Source organism: Trachinotus anak, unplaced genomic scaffold, assembly GCF_046630095.1.
Source record: "Trachinotus anak isolate AG129_WGS33_773 ecotype Australia unplaced genomic scaffold, CSIRO_AGI_Tana_v1 ptg000015l, whole genome shotgun sequence".
NCBI classification, from domain to species: Eukaryota; Metazoa; Chordata; class Actinopteri; order Carangiformes; family Carangidae; genus Trachinotus; species Trachinotus anak.
Window position 1 is genome coordinate 2,777,010 of NW_027273866.1, and position 25,599 is coordinate 2,802,608.

Sequence of the window (25,599 nt, forward strand, 5' to 3'; positions counted from 1 at the left end):
AAGCTTTAGACAGAATTTATACACCAAGTCAGATCTGGCATTAGAGACCCAGCCGTGCCTATTCTGAACCGGGTACACGAGACACATCACGTAGAGTGTTATCTCTCGCTAAGTGAATATTGCATTCAGCTGATTTGTGATATTTGAATTTCCCATTAGAGGGGGAATATGTGTCGGAGTGAAAAAGCTCAGTGATGCTTGCTCATTTCAGAGCAGGCAGTGAATGGAAATCTTGCTTCACAGTTGCAGTGTGTCATCGTGGTGATAAGGATGAAGTGATGGAGGGGGACTCCTGAGGGGCTGACTAGTAAGAAAACTGACTGCTGTTACTCACAGGGTCACCTACACAGAAGCCTGTGAGTCTGTTTGAAGACTAACCATCATTTACTTGAAACTCAACCTACTCAACCTGATCACTGTGATCTTCTCCAGCGGTTTAGAAGTGTTTTTAAAAAGCAGAACTGATACCTCACGAGTAAAGCAGCAGATTGAGATCGGTCATTATATCGACTGGAGAGACTCCAGTCTGTTCACGTCTGTCAGTTTGTTCAAACTCAGCTTTCAATTTCCCATAGTGGAGAGAGAGAGTAAGAGAGGGTAACATCAAACTCCCAAACATGACAGAGCTGGCTCTTTCTGACGAGAGGAAACCATTGATTTTTCCTCCATTTCACCATCAATCTGGTGGAGAAGAGGTGGCTGTGGGTGCTCAGACAGCTGATGATGTGATTTGTAACCGTGGACCACCGGTGAGCGGAGAGAATTGCTCCGACTCTCAACACGTGGCGAAGTGACTACCACCGTCTTCAGCATTCAGCCGCAAGATTAACAGTGGGGGATCTACTGATAATCTCCAGCGGCTGAGGGAGTATTTTCTCTGTCAGCCACACTGCAGCCACACTAACATTTGTATTCAGACGGTTCTCTCTCAAATCTTGTGGGGATTGTGTCAGTCCATTGTGAAATGTATTCTAGGGCTGCAGCAAGCAGTGATTATCATCGATAATTATTTAGTCTGCGAAATAGTGAAAATCCTCATCATAAGATCCCAAAGCCAAAATCGATGTCTTCAGATTGCTTGTTTTGTCCCACCAAAAGTCCCAAACCCGAAGATACTCAATTTACAGTGATATGAAACACAGAAAAACAGCTAGTCCTCACATTAAGCCACTGGAGGGAGATGATGTTTGGTATTTTTTGACTTGCTGACAGCATGATCACAGGACTTTTCATCTATCATCAAGTCAACATTTTAATTCAATAATAGGCCTACTTGGTTTATGAGCAAATACCTAGAAAAACTAAGTCCATTTCCATCAGTCTCAGCTGTACTTTGTGTTTAGTGATAATTAACAAATATTAGCATGTTAGCATGCTAAATTAAGATGACAAACATGAATAGCATTATGCCTGATAAACATCAACGTGTTAGCATTCTCATTCTGAGTATGTTAGCATTTAACTCAAAGCAAAGCTGTGCCAAAGATAACAAGTTACTTTGACAGCTGCTCATATCAGTGTATCTGATTAATTTTGTCAATCAAGTAATTGATTAATCAACCATAGTTTCATTAATAATGTATCCGATATCTATGACAGGGCAACAGAATGAAATAAATGGTTGAGTAATTAAAATGCATACCACATAGCCTACTGTGACCACGATGCTCCTGGTTCAATACCAATACCAATCCCCTCTTCTGTCTCTCTGTACTGTTTCACTATCAAATAAAAAATAAAACATGAAATAAAAATACAACATGTGAATATATACATATAAGGAAGTGCATACAGACCACATAACATGTGTCAAGGCAAATCTTCACATACACATTTCATGATGGCCACAATTCATTTATTGCACACAAATTCAGTATTTAAACAAACAGATGCAGTTTTTCTTTTAATACTCATGACATGAAGAATGAATACAACATTACCTATTGTACGACATGAAGGCAAGACGGTACATATACACACAAATGTCACAAGTAGAAGTACAATATCTTAAAACAGCTTCTTATCCATAGTAGTCCATAATCATGTTCATACAGAGTTTATTCAAAAGCACAGCATCGACCTCATACTGACAATTATTTTGACACTGAATGACAATGACAGAAACAGAGCTACTGCATAAATGCTGCACTGCAGGTTTGATTGAATTTTACTATTGTAATGTCTCTCTAACATCTAGTGACACCGTGCAGGCTTTCTTAGGGAGGAGTAATCCTCTTTAGATCATTTGCAAAGCAATTAGGCATGCCGCCACTGCTATTAAATATAAAGATAACAGAATATGAGATAAGATGCTATTTGTACCACGTATCAAATGTGGATAGCTGCCTAAGAGCCCTGATATCAGGGAGATATATTTAAATCCTTGTAAATGAAATTAAAAAATATGATAGTAAAAAAAAAATAAAAATCAGAGAGATGCATCTGCTGTACTATCTATCATGAAAATCAATTTATAAATTTAATGTCTTCAGACCTAAATCCTCAATTATTGGACCTTAATTATGCATCACATAAATACTACACATTTTATACAGTGCAATTACTTTAAATACATGGCTTCGTGGATAATATAAATTCTAACATTCAACTGAACAAGGCAAATATATAAATACTTTTAGCTGCCAAGAAAACATGAGATAATGTTTAATATACTGATGACTGCCAGGCTGACAGCTGCAGGAAACCCTAACACTGCACAAGTTTGGCTCTCATTGTGAGAGATCGCCCAGATCAAACCGGATCACTCTTGAAACCCAAAGTGAGTTGAACTACGGTGACTCGCAACATGCATTTGTCAGCAGGAACTAGAGAGCCTCTTTTGCATGTGTTTCTGTCATCACTACACACTACATAGCAAGAACAAACGCCACTGACAAGAAAGGAGGCACAAAAAAAAAGCAAACTCCCCAGTAACCTGTGACCCGGGGCACAAAGGGGCTGCCCTGCATGCATACAGAGGAGGTTCAAACAGAGTTTATGACTGCATTATCTCTCCTCTTCCTCATCACCTCTCCACCCATCAGTGGACACTAGAAGCCACCATGCTGGAGCAGACACACCAGGCATCACTCATTCACTTGCCTCCTAGGTGCCTTTGTCAGGTGATTGCTGGCGGAAAAAGGAAAACAGATCAATACATCTCCCATGGGCCTGACAGGTAATCTTTACCTGGGATGAAATATGAGTGGCACCGGCCTGCTGGATTCCTTAACTGTAACAGGGCAATTGACTGGCTGCACGGAAGCCATTCCCCCACTTCCTGGCCATTGGAAATTCATTTCGGGGCATACGGTCTGGCTGAGATGTCATTATGGTGACTGCTAATTACCAGAGAGGCAGGTGAGGGGTTTCCCTCTTCCTACTAATGGAACTGCATCTGAACTGATGTGTCTTCCTCCCCTGTCAATGCCTTGGCTCCAAAACACAGACTGACGGATAAGGCTACGGCGAGAAGCTCTCCTTAAAACACTACACAGTCAATACTTGTCACCATGTTCAGGGGCATATGTCTTAAAAAAGCCATCAATGTATTTATCAAAAGCCTCTTTTTTTCTAATTGGGAACCTCAACCTGTGCTAATCCTATCAATCAGGTGTGTATTCCCGGCGTTGAAAGAGCTCACGGTGCTGCTGGACTCCCTGGTCAAGCTGCAGCAGCAGAGACGGGGGGTGGAGGGGTGGGTGGGGGGGGGGGGGGGGGGGGGGGGGGGGGGTGCTCTCTGCCTCAACACTTTGACTGATTCCTGTGGCAGGATGTCTTGTATGAGGCATCCATTTAGACGAGTGTGCACACACAGCATTTATAAATGTCATCCCTGGCCAACATGATCACATAAAGCCTTCTCAGACGGATTATTGCAGACGTATAACTCACGTTAATTGGCAAATCTCATTCTACTAAATGTGATTCTTCTCTTAAATAAGGCTTTAAAGTGTCTGAAAAGACATGCGATATGTGGCTGATGATTATGCAGTTCATTTCACTAAAAAGATATACTGTAATCATTATAGAAAAGTGCATACCCGTTCCTTCTTGCATCGAGAGGGTTTTAAATGCGCCTCATTTTTTAACAACAAAAAACCTTTGCTCAGAACCAAAATCACTCTGCTGTCTCTCTTCGTGTTAACGTTTTATGACAAAATACTTGATCAAGACTCTACAACAGAGATGATTTGGTTGTACACGGGAGTTTTTGTTCATGTTTTTAAAGCCTAACCCACATGGTTCATGTCAACCAGAATGAAAACATCATTTGACTCCTACATAAAAATGCGTTTTTCTGAAAATACTGCTTGTTTACCAGCTTGCCGAGAACTGTCGTGTTTGATCTCACTGTATGCTGCCATTGATCTTTTAATGCATCTGATGCTGAGGGAGCCAGGAAAATGTATACCCCAAGGGTAGGTGAAAATACCGTGTACAACTCTCCTCTACTGTCTCCAAGAGCTTCTCCAGCCCCTCTCTGCTCGCTCTCATCCACTCTCTGCACAGCTCCAATCTACGCATTCGCCGCTGCTGAAAAACAGCCTGTTCAAACAGATTTTGTAGCCGGCCTTGAACTTAAATACGTTTGGGTGGAAATTTGAATATGGAAGGTAAGCTGGAGAGAACAGAGGCAGCCCTCCACGGACCGCGACTACACTCCCTCTGTGTTGTGCTAATGAGCACCTTTGTACAAACTGTAGCTTTTCAAATCCATGCTAATAGGAGGCCTGTACTTTGCGTGGCTCTCTACCGGTGGTCGCCTCACTGAACCCGGTAGCAGCATGTGGTAGCTAAACATTTTGATGCTCTCCTGCCTCAGAGCTGGCTATGTGCTGCAGCACAGCCATTGTTATGCTGCCCCCACCCTCCAGCAGCCACCCAGCCTCACCTGACCGTCCTCCCAGTGTTCCCGCTGACAAACGCTGTGCTGCAACAGTGGACATAATTGTTGGATTGCATGGTGGCAGGTGGTCTGGAGACTGTGTGTGGAAACAGGAGGAGCCGCCTAGTCTTGAGTTAAACGAGGAGCCTCTTGACGCTGCCGTCTTCCTTGAGGAGATGACGGAGGGCTTAACAAGGCTTGATTGCATTAACATTTGTCATGCTTAGTATACTACCTGGAAAGACTGGATGGAGCAGTAACATGCTGATTTGAGGAGTAATGATGTGCTTTGTTTTTTTTCTTTGCCATAAAGTTTGCGCAGCAAGAGGAGTTGAAGCCTTTCTAAGGCACAACAGATTTCCTTTTGGCATGTTCTCCCAAGCTTGGGTGCTTGTCCAGTGCTCAGGTGTCCTCGTGGTCCCGCTGGAGGAAAGTCTCAGACTGCGCAAAAGACTGTGAACCCGCTGCACCTGCTGCCCCCACAGCCACCAGGGCTGAGGTGTTACTGGCTCCCTGCGCCTCTTCTCTCTGCTGATCCTTATGAAATGGGTTGCTAGCTGCAGAGAAAAAGAAAGTACATATCATATTCTGGACATATAACACAACAAAAAAAACTGCCAAAGTAAAAGATACTTACATAAATTACATTTTTCTTTGCCATTTCAAAGGACTGCCGCTCAAATAAAAATTAAATTTAGTCCACAATTCACAGATTTCTCCATGTTTTAGGTATATTGAAATAAAACTTTGAAGCAATCCTCTACTAATAGGTTAAATATTAATGAGGTTTTGGTCAAGTGAGCCAAATCCAATTTGGCCCCATATGACTTGTGGACATGGTTATTAAAAGGCCAATCTGTGCTGCTCCTATGGCTTAACTCCCCCCCCCCCCTCCGGTTATGCTGTAAGAAGCTGTATGTTTTTAACTTCATTCATCAGACGTTCACATCTCACTGACTACCCTCCTTTTCAAAGATCCTCTTTTCTCTTGATCTCACTCACCTTTAAAGCTTTTTGTCTGTATGAATGAAAGGAAATATCTGAAAGAGAAACAGGGCCAATTTCCACAGAAGAAAGAGGAAATCTAAAACAATTGCGCTCCCTAACGTGTTTTCCTGCTTTTCCTACTTCACGTTGATAGTAAATCTTTCCTGATCTCTCTCTCCCCCCCAAAAAAGTTGTGGCGGTCACACAAGACATTTGCAAGGCGGTCCCAGAGCAGAGGACAAGGGAACTAGAAGTGACATTGTGGCTCTGGGCTGTCTCAAAGGATTAGGCATTACAGCATTCACTGGCATGTGCTTTTGCTCATTCCCATTATATCTGCTTGTGCCTCTTTCCAGATGACTTCTTCCCCAAACTGATCCGGCGGGCACGATAATTGATTAATATTTCTTGAGGGAACGATGACTAACCGTTGCTGAGGTTCAACCCAAACACTCAGGTTAAACATAGTCAAAGGCCTGGATCAAAATTCAGGGGTTTTCATATCTGACAGATAGAAAGAAATGGCTGGGAACATTCAGTTATCATGCACGGGGCAAATCACATACGTGCCTCTATCCTAAGGTCACAATCCAGGAAAAACTGTTCATACACACTTTTACTTTGTGATCAAGAGAACATACGTTTAAAAACTAAACGTATGTTCTAAACTAATATTTTAAATCCTACAACATAAGTGAAGGCTGTACTGATGAAAGGAAAGACAGAAAGAAGTCACATTATTCCTACTAATGGCTATAAATGTATGTTTGCATTTACTGTATGTGAAAGTACCAATAACACCTGTAAAAATACTCCATTACAAGTAAGTGCCCTGCATTCAAAATCCTATTGGTAAAAGTATTGTCAACCAAATGTACTTAACATTTACAAAGTATAAGTACTTGTTTTGCAGTAACATGACCCCAGTGATTGATACAGTATATAGTATATATGACATTATTAGAATGTTAGTAGTACTACCTGTCTGTGCCTCCCTTAGACAATGATTTTATATAAGGGTCATTTCACTGTTTTACAATATTATCATTTGAACAGTTGCTACTAACGATATCTGTCAAAATAATGTAGTAAAGTAAATTGAATTCTAAAGTAACAGAAAATTTAAATACTGCATACAAGTACGTCGAAATTGTACTAAAGTAAAGTATATGAGTAAATGTAGTGTCCCTCACTGATTATGTTGTAGTTAAACAATAGCATTCCCACATAGTTTATTCAAATTATATTATCTTTGTATATTAATGTGTATAAGAGAATTTTAACATGATGAATGTGAATCAACTGCTTGACTAAAAGATAAAATAATATAGATTATAATACATAAATTAAAAGGCCATAATACCTTCACCTATCCTCATCATGGTTTTACATCAAGGTCAATAAAGATATTACAATGCAAAGGTTTTGTGTCAGTGGCAGAATTACAGTACATGCATTTGTTGTGGGTGATAATGGGAGGTTGAATGGAACCATCTTACCATCTTAATAAGCTCTCATGTGATGCTCTCTAAAAACAATCATTACAGGCCTTCCTGGAGCACTCCCCTTCCCCCTGTTTATTAATCAGCTAATTACACATTGACAGTAATGGGTCTGCTGATTCCCACACTTAAATGAACAGGGCTGAATAGCTCTTTAATGATTAGCCTTTGTGTTTCTCTCTCCTGCTCCCTCTCTCTCTCTCCTTCTCACTCTCATGCACACACACACACACACACACACACACACACACACACACACACACACACACACACACACACACACACACAGAGTGCTCTTTTCACAATTGAAAAAACAGGACATTCAAATCAGACCTCCCGATGAGAGGGTTTGCACACAAGTGAGTCAAGAAGCACCTGACAGACTGAGCTGCTAAAAACAAATCTGTCTCCACAAAGAAGAAACCAAACAGAAAACAATTAGAGTGAGTTACAAAGGCAGCCGGTTTGTGGTTACACTACATCAACCTGTGTGTGTTTCAGTGTTACTCTAAGCCTCCAGCAACAGCAAAAACCCGCCATGAAAGTTTGGTGGAGCAGTGCAGGCAGGTGCAGGTGGAGACGGAGGAGATGGGGGGGTTTTGAAGGACGCGAGCAGGGTGCGGAGTGGAGCCGGAGAGGGCGAAATAGTGCGGTGGGCTGCATTTCTGTCAGCAGAAGTGATGGCTGAGTGGTAGCGTTATTTGTCTTGTGCTGCCATACGGCCCTCGCACCAACCTGGGCATTAATGAGAGGGGGCCGGACCGCCGGGCAGGAACACGGCGGGCCTCCGACGCAAGTGATCTGTCACGCAGCCATCTTGCTCGGGCAAGGAGACACATGAAGACAGAGGGGAGAGGAGAGGCGGTAAGGCTGACCAGAGGGCTGGCCTCTACATGGGCACCCTCATGTGGCACTTAGCAGCACACAGAGATATAACGCACTAACAGCCTGACAAGGTTAATCAAACTGAATTCAACCCCACTTATTTACTCCAAACTCTAACTCTTCCTGAACACACACTGAATAAGTTCAAGTTTGGGTTTATTACTATCATCCCTTTTTAGAGATAAAGATGAAGGGCATCACCGGAGACAGCATGGGAGAGGTAAAATTGCAATAATTAATTAGTCTGTGTGAGACCAGCCAAGTATTAAAATCCATCAAATTCTTTACACTTACTGATTCATCTCTGCCTTACAAATAATTTGCCCAAAATTGTGGTGATTTTCATTCTTAATCACTGGACAACATGTGATATTGTCTATAATTCAATAATCAACCACAATACAAATAGGTATTCTTTAAAATGTGCAAACTATAGACAAAGCCAAATTAAATCCACCTTAAGTGATTAAGCACCTTAATAATATTAATATATTGTATAACATCAAAGTGAGAGCTGGCATGCTTTGTTCTATTTCAAGTGGGGACTTGTTGGATTGAGTTGGATTTCTGGATTGATGGTGGTGAGAAAAGTAGAAAATGGCCAATTTAAGGCTGAGAAATGGAGCGGTCATCTAATCCAAACAGATACCTGGCTTGATAAGTTGTTGTGGTTTTTTTTCACAGCCAGCTTCAGCACTGCTGTGGAAGTGCTAAAAGGGTAAAGAAAAAAGACAAAGCAACAGCTGGGTACCGCCTCAGTAATTCCCCACGGAGCCCTGGAAGACACCTCGAGCCGCCGACCATTTTCACTCCTGATTACAGAGTTTCAAATCAACCACTAACACATACAACAATCCACTTCCTCTGGCCAACTCAAACAAAGACTCAGCTGTCGTGTTCACTAAGAGCAACACTGCACGCCGCGCTGTTCTCTCTACTAAATGCAGCAAACAATCTTTCCATGCAAACAAGATGTTTACCAGAAAACAACTCCACTCAACAAATCACTGAATCTGATTTTGTCTCTGTACACATTTATGTCAGAATGGCAACAAACCAAAATTTGTACACAGCGAGTGTGAAAGCTTGTCAGGGTGAATGTGCATCTCCTGGCGGTGCTGAGATTACTGAGGAGAGACATGGTGCAGCAGGCTGCCAAAGTAAAGATTTATATAGAGCAGTTGCAGCTGCAGAAACTGACATTGGACGACATGGGATGCATGATAAATCACAGTGGACAGGGGGCACTAGACTCAAGAAGCAGGAAAACACTCTGAACAGGGCTGGTGGGGGTGGGGTGTGTGTGCCAATCAGAGACGCTCCTACAAAAAACAGATCATCTTTTAGCCACTTACTCCCAAAAACACACAGTAAAATATCTAAGCAGTTGAAAAAGATAAAAATATGCAGCATTTATAATAGTACAGTTATCATTGCCTTATTTGTAGTTTGCTGCTTTTTCACAGAAAACACTAATAACTGCCTTCATTCGTGGAAAACAACAAACTTCCTTCCTTTACAATAGTCTATGGATCTGCTAAATGTCGAGAAGCTGAGGAATACCCCTTGTCTCGCATGCTGAATATGAGGGGTCCTTAAGGGTCAGGGGTGAATCCTTTTTTACTTTTATGGGAAGTGGTTCAGCGCTGGGGAGGTGAAGGACAGAACTGCCGGCCGTTCCATCACTCAGTGCAATAAATGGATGCAATCTGTATCCAAGTAAAGCATTGGCTGTTTTTAAATTCCACCTCTTTTATCCAAATGAATGATGGACCCTGGTACAGTGCACTGTGCAGCAATATTAATATACATCAGAGGCCTGCACCCCTCACTAAATCAGGGAACCACCAGCATTTGTTATTTAAATGACAAACAGCAGCTGCAGGAGTGAAGCACGGAGAGGGGACGCAGAAGAAAAGGTGGACAAACCAATTCAGATTTCAATCCAGCACAGACACAAGGCCCCAAGCCATCAGTCTAATGAAAAAAGGCAGCTCCACTGGTCCAAACACACACAATGGCTACTGCTTGATGCCACCTCCAACGAGGTGAACTCCACATCACACTTCTTCCTCTGCTTCAAACAGAAAGCTCCGAACACAACACAGCTACCAACAAACTGTACACTTCCCTCTGCCGTTAACTCACAAAAGGCATTACATTCAGTCATTTTGGTGGAATTATAAAAATGCATTAAAAAGACTACGAGCTATGCTAGGCTCTGTAAGGCTGTGTTTAGGTGGAGCATGCTAACAGACTCAATCAGGGTGTCGCGATGTACCGCTATTGATGATAACCCTGGTATTAAAAAAATTAAATACTGATAGTTTTATTTTATAATATAATATAATATAATATAATATCACTAAACACTATATACAGTCGAGGCTGAGGGGAAGTTTTGGAGGTTTTTGACTATGAAGCAAAATTTTGGACAATTTGAAAATTTGACCAAATGGACGAAAAGTCAGGGAATCATCAAAGTCATTATGATTCATCGTCTGGGTGCCACAAGCGTCTATACAAAAATATATACAATATATATAATATGGTCTGGACCAGAGTGGTGGTTTTTACACTTCAAGAATGACCCCTTCAGCTTTTTCTTTGAGATGTGTGGCGTGAGGTTTCATTAGCATGTGTGGAGGGTGTTACCTGATGTTGTGACGGACACAGCTTCTGTTTCCCTACTCCTCCTGAGGTCTCCTGTGCCTGACAGTCCTGGGGTGATGTTAGTCTGCCTGAGGGGGGGACAAACACAGACAGGCCTTGGAAACGTTACACACAAATATGATGAAGTAGCTCCCTCCCACAATGCGCAAATATACATGTAAAAATTTATAATTTCACAGAAGTCAATAAATGCAAGCACTGCACATTTGCAAACACTGCAGTTTACGTTTAGCCTCAATGCAGAGGCTTATTTTGCCACGTCTTAATTTTTCTTCATTAATCCATGTTTTCAACACAGAGAATATTTAATGAGGAGAGGTGCTCGGGTGCATGTGGCTGAGTCATTGCAGAGTTCACATAAACAAATTACACCTGCTCTATGCCTCCTGTGTCATATGTCAGGAGCCCTGAAATAGGAAAAGCCCCCCCACCAGCTTAATAGCCCTGACTTCGGAGATGTAAAGTTAAGGTCAAGGTCCGTTCCATCAGTTGTGGGGGGGTTGGGAGGACCAGCTGATATGATCCTGTGCAGTGTGTATGTTTGTGTGTGGAAGAAGTGAGAAAGAGAAGAGTGTAGCGGGTGAGGGAGCTACAATAAAACACGACGGCAGACCAAAAGGTCTAAGTTACAATGTTGAATACAATGTTTGTTATAAACAGCTACACTGCATCTCAGAGAGGATTTAAACAACAAGATGACATGCTGTTTAAAAATGCTAATAAACATTACTTGTAAAAAATAAAGTCATGACAGATTGCCAAACAACAGAGGATCATACAGAAGAAAGCTCCTTGTTAACCAGCACGGCTCGTCTCAGACTGCAGGCTACATAAAGCTCACAACCCTAACACAGCACATGCTACAATAAGGCCCTGTCGGGGCAGCCTTTTAACAGGCAGCATGTTCCATGACCTCAGCACCCATAAATCACATGACGGGTGCGCAGGCATGGGGTGTCGAGAGCTGTGCAGGGCACACTTTGAGCGAAGTCTCTATGTTGTATAATCAATAGATATAAAAATAAATGGCCTGACCGTTATTCTCTCCCTGCTACCCCTCTCTAATAAAATCCCAGTAATGCATATTTCATTTACTTTTATACTTATTGATTAGCTGTACTCCAGTTAGTAAATCACGCGCCTATCGATCCCTCAATCGTACCTCTGTCGGACAGCACATAACCAGCCATTTGCGCCCCTGATAAAGAGCTCAGGCATTGAACTCCCCACAGTAAATCTTTGCAAACTAACTTTTTAATTCCAAAATCGATCCGCGTTTAAACGTCGCATTATTTCACGAGGCACGCCTGCAGTATTAAAAGTAATACCCTGATGCATTTGGTCTTAATGTGTGGAGGTCCATCCCTCCATCTCTTCCCTCATTACACCCAGGCCAAGGCACTCCGGGACCCCAGCAGCCTGGAGGGAGGCGAGGGCCCTCCCCTGCCGCTGAGAGCTCCGGGGCCACCAGGAGCCCACTGAGACACCCAGCACAATGCTAATCAAACATAAGAATACCATCAGTTGGCTCATTAACCAAAACAAAACACCACCATTCATCTCAGAGAAGAACCCAAAGGCTTTTTATAAGCATGTTACATGGCTCCGTGTAAAACTGACAGAAGTGGTAAAAAAAAAAAAGCACAGCACTGTTTTTATTATTTAACATCTGTTACTTCATCAGTTTTAACAACTTGACAGATGTTGGCCTGTTGTTTTGTCCCTAAATATACAGAGACTGTGACGAGAAAAAAAAGATTGACTTAGAGGCAATGAGCAATGAAAAAACAAGTAATATGTAGTGAAGATGGGTAACAACACCTAAATTCTATCAAAGACACAAGGACACTGAGGAAAAAGTCTCCAAGATAGATTTTTCAGGTCATATGAGACACTTTTAAATGCAGCGCCGTCCCTTAGGGTACAAAGTAAAACAGCACTGACACAGGGTCAATTGTAATTCTGGCGCCCACATCCAAAAGCAAATATATCAATTAAAAATAATAAATCAAAAGAGGAGTGAGGAGTCACAGTTACAAAATGGCCATCTATTTTCATTAGGGTACATGGTGCTTCAGGTGTGAGCAGGATCTCAAGATTAATAGAGGTATTCAAATGAATCAGAAAGGATTAGGGTCTCCAGGGAACATAATCAATAGCTCCAAATCAATAATCAATAGGCCACTCACACCAATATACTAACTGCTGACACTGAGATCTCACAATTAAAATGAAAACTGGGAAGGGAGTGGCGTAAGACTATGATTTATCTCACAGCACAAGTGTCATTTAGAAATAAATAAGTCGATAGATAAAAGCTGCCGCTGCCTGGCTCAGGTGGGAGGCAGTTATGCATTTTAACGTGGCCACCGTCCCCGAGCATTACGCCCAAATCCCACAAAGCATCGCGCCTATTCACGCGCCGACACCAGGATAAGCAGCATGCAACCTCATACAGCCTTTATCGCTTAACATCAGATCTCTGATTGTCGTCATCAGCCCGTGCCAAACAGGAGATGACAGCTTTTATTAATACAGTATCATTTCTAACTGGCCGCAGTACAAGATGAATGTTTACACTCTGCCCACAGAGAAAACACTTTTCTCTCAAGGGTGTTTGGAAACAAAGAAAAGTCAGATGTATGGGAGCTCGCCGCTAGAAAATCGATCACGCGGGTGAGATGTTCAAAAGAAATGAAAATGTAGTGAAGCGAAATCAAGAGTGGACATTAAAGAGTTTGTTAAGAGCAGGCAGGAGCAACTATAGCATTTCTCATTGTCATGCAAAATAAAACTTCTAACTGCCTGGTGTTTTTAATGCAAGTGTGTTTTGGAGGAAGTTAAAGGAAGTAAATGGGTGCCGTGTGTGGAGCTGGGTCGTGAGGACAGAGCAGACATCTCACTGGAGAGTGGATTTGAGCAGCTTTGGGAGATAGATTCAGCTCGTGCCGTCCAACGGGACACATCAGAAGCCCCTCTCGTCAATCCCCCCTCTCTCCCTCATTCATTTGGGAGTATGATTTATACTTTTTGAAGTGAAGGGTCTTGAATCCCACTATAAAGGAATTAAGAGGTCTCCCCTGAGTCCGCCATTCAAATGAGAGCATGGCAGGGATATGAGGGCTTTTTAATAGAGAGAAATTAGTATTCACAATGCCTCAAACTGGAATCTGAAGGAACCTTTCAGGTGGAGAAGAAAGGGCCAGTTTAGAAAAGAAAGCCCTAAGAAGTCGGGGGCTTTTCATAGCAGTCGTGTTTTTGCCCCTCATCAAGGAGTGCCGGAGCGCTCTGTGAAATAACCCAAGAGAGAGGGAGGAAAAAGTGTGTGTGTGTGTGTGTGTGCGTGAAACAAAATTAAGAATGCACCATAAATAGGCAGAGTGGAAACAATACAACGTGGAGTCCCACAGTCTCGAGGCCAAGGGTGCTGCTCGGCTCCTCAATCGTCCCCCATGCAGATCCAACAGTTCCGGGGATGACTGGGAGCAATGTGACGCTTTCACAAACATCTTTTGGATAAACCTTTTTTTTTCTTTTTTAAAAAAATGTTTTTTATGTTTTTGTGCAGTTCCAGAAATATGGGGATTTGAAACTGCATTACGACTATGTCAACACATAGCTTTTCTCTATTTGGGAACAGTGACCTTGAAAACTACTGACTTGAAGTCAACTGTAGCAGGCTGTTGTCACCTCAGCTAAGACTTGGGGACAGGATTGCCAGTAATACTAACACTGGCGTCCTGGAGACCCCTGGCCTCTGCAGTGATGACATGCTTCAGAAGTCTGAAACAGAAATACATTATTTCAATGGGATTTAATGAGATATGTATATATATGGTGGAAAATAATGTTGATTCTGCAATTATTATTATCATTGTTTTTACACATACAACATGTGGTTACTGTTGTAGACCAAAAAGAAAGGAAGTAAAACTAATGTCAAAAAGATGGGTTGAGATGACAATAATGTGTGCATGTGTGTGTGATTCACTACAGCAAAGAACATAAAGTAAAGATTGAATCTTTCTCTAGTGTATTTTAGACATTAGACATTTTAGCTTTAAAACAGCTTACACAGCTTACACAACAGAGCTAACTATTAGCTCCTGTAAAGTCACTCAAACACACATTTAGGTGTGTGTTCCCCTCCAATACAGGACGATCTATTTTTAAAAGGGGAAGAAGAAGATTTGGAGCCATCACCTACAACCCACTGAATGTATCTGCCCACACACAGTCTCTGAGGCATTATTTTAACAAAGATTACCTTTGTTAACAGTGACCTATGCTCTGCAACTGATTCATTTAAGTGACTTGGCCACAGACTTGTCTATCAATATATTGAGCTTTGATTGAAAAGACTGGTGTCTCCAATAGGCCCTTGAGAGGCTGCTTTATTTAACATGGCATCAACTACCTGTTTCTGCAGATTGAGGAGGAAGATCTGAGTCGGGAGCTCTCTGACATCATGTCAATAGGACACACGGGTAATGGATACAATGGGTTCAACTGGAAATTGAAAGTATCAATAACATTTAGATTTTGAAATTTTACCATTAGACTCTGAACAAACTGGGCTCAAAAAGATAATAAGGCTTGGAAAAAACCTGTATTGTGACATACCTGGCTTCGGTCTCGTTTTCCAACAGAAGGCAGCCAAAAGCTAAAAGGAAATGTTCACAGTATAATTATTGGACACAAAAAGATGATGGAAACAGATGGACCTAATACCAGAAGAGCTCTTTATAATGTTGTTTTAAGAGTTTGGAACAATATATCTTACTCTCTCTGGTAAGGATCTTGGGAAAAATGTCTCAGTCTCTCTACAAACACAGGCATGCTGTTGCCCTGTTCAACACAAATCAAACACACACAGTAAGAAACAAACATTAAAAAAAAAACATTTTCAAAAGCTGCAGGTCTACTGATGTGACAGATGCAAGTTTGCATTAACCTTGCTGGGAATCCTCCTCCTATCCTTCCTGATGCAGCAGGCTGCAGAGCCAGGCAGATGTTTGAGACGTGAATGATATCCTGCAACAGTTAAAAAGATCAGGAAAATGGACAAGGCAAGTCAAACTTCATTTACTGTATATACTTCGAGGCGCATGAGAAAACCAAATGTGATTTAACAAACACACTGAGGAGACAGTGACAAGACCAGTGTCATTTCACCTGACCAGCTCAGGGTGGCTCGTAAGCCTTTAAGAAATATCTAATATAGAGTATATTTGAATGGTTTATAAACAAGCAAACAAATCTTCAGCATACTGGAAGCCAACACAGTGAACAAGGACAAGCAGTTTCTTCAAGTGGAGTGGAATTTGTATCTAAAAAACAAAATGATCCTCCATTACTTCTCTGAGAGGGCCGTGCAGGCTGCAGAAAGGTGGCCGATGGGCGGTTATCCTCAAGGGAAAGCTGGTTGTCTGAGTCCCAGTTGGGCAACAAGCTGGCCACGCCTGTCCCAGCTCCACAGTCCCCTTCGAAGAACCAGTCACTCTGCTCGTCGTCGCCTACACACAGGGACAGGGAAGATATTGCATGGGCTAGCACATCACCGCTGCATGTTTCTATCATATTTTTATCCAACATACTTTTCTAAAATTTCCAATATCAGAATTTCCAAATATAAAATTGTGCTGTAGTACTATACCCAACCCACTCTAAACTCCACTTAAGTCTGCAGTGCCACCGCACTCATGCCAATTTACCTTAGTGGTACCATTGCAGCTTTGGATAAAACGCTGAAGTCAAAAGCACCACCACTGCGAAACACCACAGCAGTGTTTGAGGACAGCCAGCTCTTCTCAGACCTGTCAGTCAGCAAAGCGCACGCAGGCACCATGCCTCTCACAGTCAAGGTGTAGTGACAACTGTTAAATCAGAGGCCGCCTGGCCCCGCCATGGCTAATGAGATTAGCAAAGGCTTCAGCGCTCATTAACACGACATGACAACGTCTTATTAGAGTCGCCTGGGTGCCCAGCAACCAGCCCATTGTATCGAAACCTCCCTCCAAAGCCCCAGCATTCCCTGAGAGTTGAGGAGGGTATTGTCCAAATCTGGCAACTCCTCATCTTTCTTTACAAGCTGAAGAAAGCTTTGTCTGTGAGCTCAGCATACTCAAAATACAATCAGCTGTTTACTTGCTAGTTTTAGGTACAATAAGTTGCTGAGGTTGCTGCACTGTATGTTAAAAGTATTTGTTTTTTAATACCTTGTCTTCCTTCATCATTGGTGAAAAGACCAGGGTCACTGCTGCATGTACTGCTGGTTTCCCTGCACAGAAAAAAGAAAAAAAACATCACATGTGAATGACTGCAGCTGACCTATTCTTTAATATCAATGACATCTGAGAATGGAGAACTCTGTTTTGATTTGTCATCTGAAGCCTGATGGGTTCTTTGGGTCAGGCCATGTTATAGCATCTGAAAAGTGAACAATGTAAATCAAAAATTTACATGCCCCTGAATGTCAATATTTAACATGTAGCATTCAGTAATGAAAATAATGAAGAAGTCCGGAGGTAGAGGTCGACATAAATGGAAATGACACAAAAAGACAGCGCGCTGTGTTTTCCCTTGTTACGATAGCAAACACAAAGGCATGAGGAGAGACTCTGATCGAAGCCACTGAGTGACATGCACAATCTAATTGAATATCCTCCGCTGTCAGCTCCAATCTAATCTGGCCTGCGTTGTGGAGGATGACAGAAGAGCGAAACACATTCCCCTGCCCGCCCCTCCTTCTGGGTGCGCCCCACACACAGAGTAACCCACAGACGTGCCTTCCACACAACAACTGGCCAACATCTGCTGTGTGGGCTGCCACTTCTTATTGCCTAGCCTGCTCCATCCCCGCTCCTCTTCACACCCCCAGGCAACCCCAGTTACACTCGCCTCCATACCCTCTGTGCCCCTTCCGCTCACCCAGACCACCCTGGGTTCCTCTGCCTTTCTCACACCTCAGCCACCTTGGACTGGGACCTCCAGACACTCCAAGGTCATGGGGGGGGGGTGTGTGTGTGGAAGTGATGACGTTAGAGAGACAAGAGCTCCAAAAAGGATTTGTTCTTTCTTAAAGTTAACTAAGTTGTCACACTGCTGTCACTGCTTACTTTAAAGAAAGGTAACAAATATATGTATTTATTTGGTAATAAATATTTTTTCTATTTCCTGAAGCATTTTTCTAAATGCCAGTTAGTTTAAGGGACAACTCACATCCATGGCAAGTATAATATAAGTCCACATATGTTGTATTGCAACACTAATGTGTATTAATCCACAAGTGAAAATAGTCCCCAACGAAAGCACAATTTTTCCCTGTTGGGTCTATGTTTGCTAACAACTACAGTGCCCAGCTGTTTTGTGAAATTACGGAGCAACTATATTTCATTTCATTTTCTTCATGTAAGGAAAATGCAAATTTTTTACAACATTTCTGTAAATGTGCCAGTCTTAGCCAGAAAATGTTCAACTGCAGTTTTTATATATTTATATATTTGTGAGCTATTTTGTCCTGTGTAGGAACAACTAGGTTTGCGTCTGATTCCAGCTCCACTTACAGAAGTCATAAAATATTGAGAGATCTATTAACACATTACTGGTTTTGGTCTTACAATATACAAGAAGTTATACAATAAGACTACCCCTACCCTTTAAATACAGCTAACTGCTATTCAAACTACTTTATGAAGGAGGGGGAGCTTAATGCTTTTAACTGCCTTTGCGTTTTGCCTCCTGTCTATCATCACTGACCTTGCTTATAGGAGAAAGCTGGAGGGTCAGATATGCGCTGATATGATGCTTTGCCATATTGCACAGGCCTGCCAGTGACGACAGGATCAGAAAAACGTCCGCCCAGGCTGTACGCCTTCCTGGCCAGATGGTCCTGCATCATCTCCCCTCACATCCACGAGAAGCAGATGTGAGAGGGAGCAGGCCTCTCCGGGGAATCAGGAAGATGTCTGGCCTAGCCGAGAAATCCTAGACTGTCCCACCACCCCCGTCCCACCCCCTCAGCCCTCTCTCCAGACTGATTCCCCGGGCCTCTCCTCAGCTGTACTCCACCTCTGGACACATCAGCTGGCATCTGGAGCACACAACACTCCAACATCAGCAGTGGACACAGCTAAAGCTCTACAATAAGCAATAACTATCTTTTTGCTTTTATGCTTAATTTAACCATGTTTCCTTGAATTCAGGAACCAGTGATGATTAACTACTAGCAGCATGGTATCTTCTGCTATTTTCCAAGTAGAAAAATGTGTTTTCTTCTTATTGGAGAGACTATGCAAAGTTTGAAAAAGAATCACAGGTATAAACAATTAATTAGAGACACCCATTAAGTATTTATCTGTATTAAAGGTGTAATGTGATGTCGCTTGGAGCAGCACAGGGCCAATATGAGACTCTTTCCATTAAGTACTGCCTAATTGAAGATAATGAATAATTGAGACCCCCATTTTTCTTGGGACCAAAAAAAAAAAACACCTCTTCTTTCTTCAGCAGTGACCTTTGTCAGGAAAACTCTTTAGGTAAACTTGGTCTTTGTCTCACATAGACACAAGTCAAAAGATGAGAGCTCACCAAATGTAGCAAGCACAAAACAGCACCTCCCCAGTCAAAAAGTAAGATGTTCTATTGTGGATTAGGCGCCATAAAAACATTAAAGTCTTAATGAGATGCCACACGTCCATGGTGAAACAAAAGCAAGGGCAAACACAAAAACTGCATTCCAGTGTTTTAGGGCTGAACTTAACTCCCTGCATGACCCTATTGTCTCTATACAAGCCAAAGAGGTGAAGCAAAACACAGTATCCAGATGAGCACTAATCATTAGGATATAATCCTCAGCTCCTGGGAGAGGCAGACCAGTTTGCACAGAGATTACAGGCTAGCCGCCATTTATTGAGCCTGGGCTCATTCTGCAGAGGAATAAAGAAGAGGCAGAGACGAAGGGGGGCAAAGCGCTGATAACAATGGATCTGTGGGCTCTTCAAACAAGCCGCCCCAACCCAAATCCATGCTCTCTTCCATGGGTGTCTGATTATAAGGTTATCCCACCCTCCCTGAGCTGCAGTAATTGGATTAGTCTCAGAGATTTATGAAAATTAACTTCAGCAAATGCTGTACTGCTTCCCCAAAAACTCCTCATAGAGTTTTCAAAATATAAATTACAGCATGATTAAGCTAAGTGTGCGAGAAAGGCACACACAGTGGCTTTGTTTTTCCTGGTGGAAGGGTTGAAGTCAACATCACCAGTAGCTGCACACAGCTGGAGACGGAGGCTGAGCCCGGGACAGCGCCTACCCACAGGTGAGGCCTGCTTGCTGGGCCAGCCTGGGTGCCAGGTGGCCTCACTGCCAGCAGGCTGGGCCAGGTCTAATCAAGGATGTGGAGCCCAACTGGAGCTGCCAACATCTGCTCCCCTTGCACTTGGGTGGCTGAAGGCAAAGCTCTGCTCAGTATGCACATAAGGGGAGTGACCTTGAGGAGAGGCACGACCAGACACTCCATACAAAAAAGGTTAATGGAATGAATGGAGACCAAAGAAATCAGAGTGCTTCAAAAGACATTTCAACAATGGCATCTGTGTCTGACATCAAATGGAGCGTACACTCTCTGAGTATAAATATTGCTGTTGTACCACTGTCAGTCCCTCATCACTGCTGCCATTTGTCCATATCCTTTGCCTCCACCAGGGCTTAACCATTAGATTGTTGAGCCCTCAGTACTATGTGGCAGTCTACTGAGCAGCAATCAAGAGCGTTGGCGTTGTGTAAGTGAGAAATGATTGACAGCGTGCCATGGTGTTCCCATTTATTTCTTCTCCGGAGCCATTTTCTGTCAGAACGGCTATTGATTTTTCCATAAAGTAAGAAAACAAGTACCGTTTAGGGGCTAGGGAGGTCAGCACAAATGAAACCAGAAGATGTAAAGCCTTCTGTCTGTCCCATTACTGGTTACCTGAAATGTCTTCTTATCATATATTCTATATGGTCAACAGATAATGAGATCACCAAGGAAGTACATTGTGCAGGAGCATTACAGGACTTCAGGAACAGGAACGCCAAAGCTTAAAAAAAAAAACTGCAGTATGATACTGTGCAACTGATCTATATATAAATAAACAGTTTAGTGAAAGTATCATTACAATAAAAATACTACATTAGAAGCCCTGCATTTATAAATTAGCTTAAAGGTGTTTGCAGAAAAATGTGCTTTAAGTATCAAAACTAAAGGTTAGACTCGTTAGACGAAAGAACATATAATATCGCCGTATTATCATCAATAAAGCACTAAGGTGCATTTTAATGTTCTTAAGTTTTATCTGGTTAAATACATTGTGAATCGTCAGTTATGAGGAGGTTTCATAAGCATCTGAAATCTGTGTTTACTGCTCACTACCAAGTAAACTACTGAGTGGCTATTACAGAGGAGGTAGTGAGCAAATGATCGAGGGCACTAAGGTGACAGTAGCTCATTGCAAGAACAATTCTTCTGTCTCAATTTATTCTTGTTCGCCACACTATACTGTAATATTCACCTCGCTGTAATAATATAACGTCCTCTCTGCTGCCAGTTACAGCCACATTTAGATTTTCTAAATAAAATGCACACAAGACGGTGCACTCTGGGACACTGGGACAGGCACAGCTTTAATTACCCAGCCCAAGACAGGAATTCATTTCAAAACAAATCAATACCACACCAAGTCACTTATTTATTTGTGACAATATTTCTCGAAAGGAAATAATGAGTTGGCAGATGCCCGGAGGCATAACTATCAAAGATCCCTCCCTGGTGATCATTTCAGCTACAGGAGATGAGAATGAAGAGACTCTATCATTCATTTTTAATGTCAACTCAATACTTTAAAGTGGAGTGGCATGATTGTGATACATTTTTTTGGTTTAGTTGAGGACATGCTGAATATTGACAACTGGCTCGATGAAGACAGGCAGTATAGATCATCTTAAATGTCGCCTTCTTTAATTGCTTCTGTCTGATAGTAGTTATGCCCATGACTTTTATGTTATGGGTTTAACTGCCTTAGTAACTTTCCATTTAAAGGGTAAAAGGGGCTTTTAGAGTTTTGTGCTCCTTTTTTCGGTATGGTTTTAATCTTGACTCTTTAAACAATGACAGGGTTAACATTTGGCTTGTTGCAAAACTGTGAATTAAATGAAAGGTTCTGAAAGCTGGAAATGCTGATTTTTCACAAATAATGGACCTCAAAGTTCTCTCTACACACCTAAATGGATGCCAGATGGGGGCTTAGCTGTTTAACATCGTTGTAATGAATTAAAGGGTTAGGTTTAACTCTAATGGAAAGACAAAACGAGGAAAAAATTGTAAATATCCCTCCTTGGATCGAACATTACCCCTCAGACATGTTTTCATCTGCACCATCTCTGTGTTCCTTGGCCATCTTCCTCTTCCAGCGTTCCTTTCCCATCAGCCTGGCTCCTTCGCTCTGTCTTTCTGCTCCCATCCAACCACCTGACCTCTTCTTCGATCCTGACAGCTGCTGCATCCTAGACGGCCTGTACCTCCGTCTCCCATCCACACCAGAAACATTTAACTTCTGCTTTAGCCTGACTGTAACACCTGAGGTCATACGTTTGACCTTCCTTCGCCTCCTGAGCGGCCGTCCTGGATTATTCTCACTGAAGGAGTCAGACTCAGGCCAGGAGGGCTGCCTCGTCCTGGCCGGGCCTCTCATGACGGAGTGCCACTGGTTGGTTGAAGTCAAGTCATCAGAGTCACTGCAGTTGGCCACAGAAGCAGTGATGGTCGAGGAAGAGTTCTCCCTGTATTGTTTAGCCTCATCCAAGCTGGACTCTGAGGCCTCAATCCAGCAACGTCGGTGCTCCGTCAGATAGAGAGGGGACTCGCGGTAGCGCCTGCGCACTCTGCGGCGGCGGATCTGCCGGCGCTGCTGCAGGGGACTCAAGACCATTTCCTCCCACAGCTCCCCCAGCTTACTCTGCTCCGAGGTCTGCTCCAGTGCAGACACCAGGTCCTGCACCAGCTCATCCATCATGGTGCTGAACATGAGACACATCAGAGGAAACTTTAGTGGTGTGGTGACAAGGAGTTAACACTATGGTGCATCAAAATAAACTGCAAAATGTATAAGCAGGGTAGATGAGTCCTCTGATCTGCTTGACACCAAACAATGTAGCAAATCATAACTGCCTTGTGGAAATAATAGATTTGCAGGATTTTTGGCACTGAGATGAATCAACTTGAACTTTCAGGCTGTTCATTCCCTGGATTAGCCATATGGTGATATTCCCATGTGGTTATTTTACCTACATATATGATTAAATGTACTGTGTACTAATATATATTAATATCATTATATAAAATTGCATTTTATCAATATTAGGCAGGATATTGTACTCTGCCATGATTGATCAAATTTCGTTTTTTTGGTTTGTTGAACAGTAACAGTAAGAGCCTGACACTATAACTTCCCTGTAGAAAACTGTAATAGCTAGTATGCTACAGGGGTTATAACTAGGTTATAGCTAGTGGCCTGGTAACAGCGATATAAGAAGCTGCCATATTCATCACTTGAAGCATGCCCAGCTAGCTTGTATTGTGTTTGTGAAGGTCTCTGCCTCTTGTACAATGGACTTCGCCCTGTACAGTAGAATTGTATGATGATCAAATGTAAAATGGTCCATCTAGCAAGAGCCTCTTTATGGAGATCTGTTGTTGATGTATTAAAGGCAGATTTCCTGTATCATTATCCTGCAGAGTTAGTTAGATTTAGTCAGTCCTCTAAATGAAAGAGGAAAAGCCAAAATACAATCTACACGAGCCATTTCTTTTGAGTAATAAAATATTACCAAGCTGATTTATCCTTTAAGGAGCAGCATCAAATGTGAAGTGAAGTGTGTGTTTACAGGTGTAAAATGTACCGTTTGAGCCTTTGCACTAGCTACAAAACACTCACTGCATCTTCATCAGTAGCTAAGAAAGCAACTGGGAATCTGTACAACAACAGCAGAGGCAGGCCGATCGGTGTGCGGGCTCAGTGCAGACTGTGTGTTACATAACAACTCACATGTGAGATCAGCACAAGGACAGCAACACAGCTCTCCAGTGTTAACTATCGGCGGCACACACCGTTCAACAGCGTTCAACACTGTGTCATACACACGCTACACACTGCAGCCATCACAATGTGACACAATAAGAGGCAATAATCCACTCTGTTTTCTGCACTCACCAGTCGCAGCTTGTCTTGTTTTGTTTTCAGCACAGCTGGGACGCCAGACGCACTTCCGCCCTGCTCTCCAGCCAGGTGACTCCGCCTCGCTGTGACTCTCTGGCGAAAACAGCCTCCACAGCACCACACTGTTCAGGCAGATAAGGACCCAAACTCAGCCTGACCTGCTGCAGATTAAACAGTCAGCTTCACCACTAATCATCGATCACCATTACATTCACTTGAAGCTGATACGCGGGTGGTGAGATTTCCTGTAATGTTCCTGTGTGAGCTCATGATGCCCAACAGAATTATCGTGATGATATTGTTTTATTTGCTATGATTGGGCTGTTAGGAAAAATATCTAACTCTGTGGTTTGGTCTGATTTTAAAGGTGAATTGTACTGATTTTACACAGTCTGGTAACAGTTCTTGAGGAGAACCTCTGCCTATGAGAAAACAGCTGTTTAAAGCCATTTGTGCATCTGATACATTTTCTCAAGTGATGGCACCTAAGTGAACTGCCAGAGGTTGGGTTGCATTGTGGGTAATGTAGGCACAAAGGAACAAGAATGCATCTTGCATCAATTTTCTATTATGTGTGGTATGTACAGTGTTTTGTCAGGGCCACAGCAAGGATTTTAGAAATACTGAAGACATGAGTCAAGATCTGGAACCTCACGGGGTCAAAACATGCATACACGTAGAATGACCTTCCCCTATGTTACCAAAATCCCCCAAATGTGCCTATTTCTATAGTATAAAATGTATTATTATTGTAACAATACCTTACATGTAGGTTGGACAGTTATATGAACATTTGTAGCATCTAATGTAATAAATCACAATAACTACAAAATAAATACTATTTACTAACTATCTCCTAATTTTGTCAAATCTAAATGTTCAGTTTTTGTTTAGACTGTTTACACTTTTCCTGCTCACATTATCCCCAAAGCATCCTGATGGTCTGTAGCTATAGCAGAATGCAGCTGTCAGAGTTTTAACTAAAAAAAGGAAATTTGACCTGTGCTGAAGATATTACACTGGTTTCCAGCTAATTTTAGAACTAATTTTGTGATTTTAATGCTTGTTTTTAAAGCCATACATGGTCTGGCACCTCAATATCTTTCTGAGTTGCTTGTGAGCTATGAACCAGTTAGTCCCCTCAGGTCAACTGAACAGGCCGTCTGGTTCTTCCCTGGGTCTCAACGAAAACTGGTGAAACCGCCTGTAGCTTTTATGCTCCAAACCACTGGAACATGCTTCGTAATCATATTACAGGAGCTCCAACACTACTGTATTGACGAAAAATATTCTTTTTTGCTGGTCTTAATTACCCTTGGTACTTATGTGTCTCATTATTGTATTGGTCTAATTATTACTTTATTTAACCTTATTTCACTCCTACTTTTTAATGGCTTTAATTTACATGTCTA

The 25,599-nt window shown here is 42.3% G+C and overlaps 1 protein-coding gene across 8 annotated transcripts; it reads right to left on the reverse strand.

Moving 5' to 3' along the window:
- Nucleotides 1-1,833: 1,833 nt before the first annotated feature.
- On the reverse strand, nt 1,834-24,270 carry LOC139632795 (G patch domain-containing protein 2-like). Of its 8 annotated transcripts, none has more exons than XR_011693621.1 (12): nt 24,182-24,260; nt 23,871-23,942; nt 22,323-22,988; nt 17,154-17,215; nt 16,293-16,451; nt 15,890-15,969; nt 15,719-15,783; nt 15,559-15,598; nt 15,353-15,444; nt 10,918-11,003; nt 5,891-8,972; nt 5,312-5,445 (listed from the first exon to the last, which is right to left on the reverse strand). XR_011693621.1 is itself a non-coding variant. In XM_071498000.1 (11 exons), exons 3-11 carry the CDS (start codon nt 22,982-22,984, stop codon nt 5,291-5,293), a joined length of 1,401 nt encoding a protein of 466 aa, XP_071354101.1. In that variant the 5' UTR covers nt 22,985-22,988; nt 23,871-23,942; nt 24,182-24,260; the 3' UTR covers nt 1,834-5,290. The 8 variants fall into 8 exon arrangements, 4 of the variants coding, with proteins under 4 accessions (XP_071354101.1, XP_071354099.1, XP_071354103.1 ...); XR_011693620.1 differs by having other exon boundaries at nt 10,918-11,030; XR_011693622.1 differs by lacking the exon at nt 5,891-8,972 and adding an exon at nt 14,626-14,718 and having other exon boundaries at nt 5,413-5,445.
- Between the last annotated feature and the right edge of the window lie 1,329 nt (nt 24,271-25,599).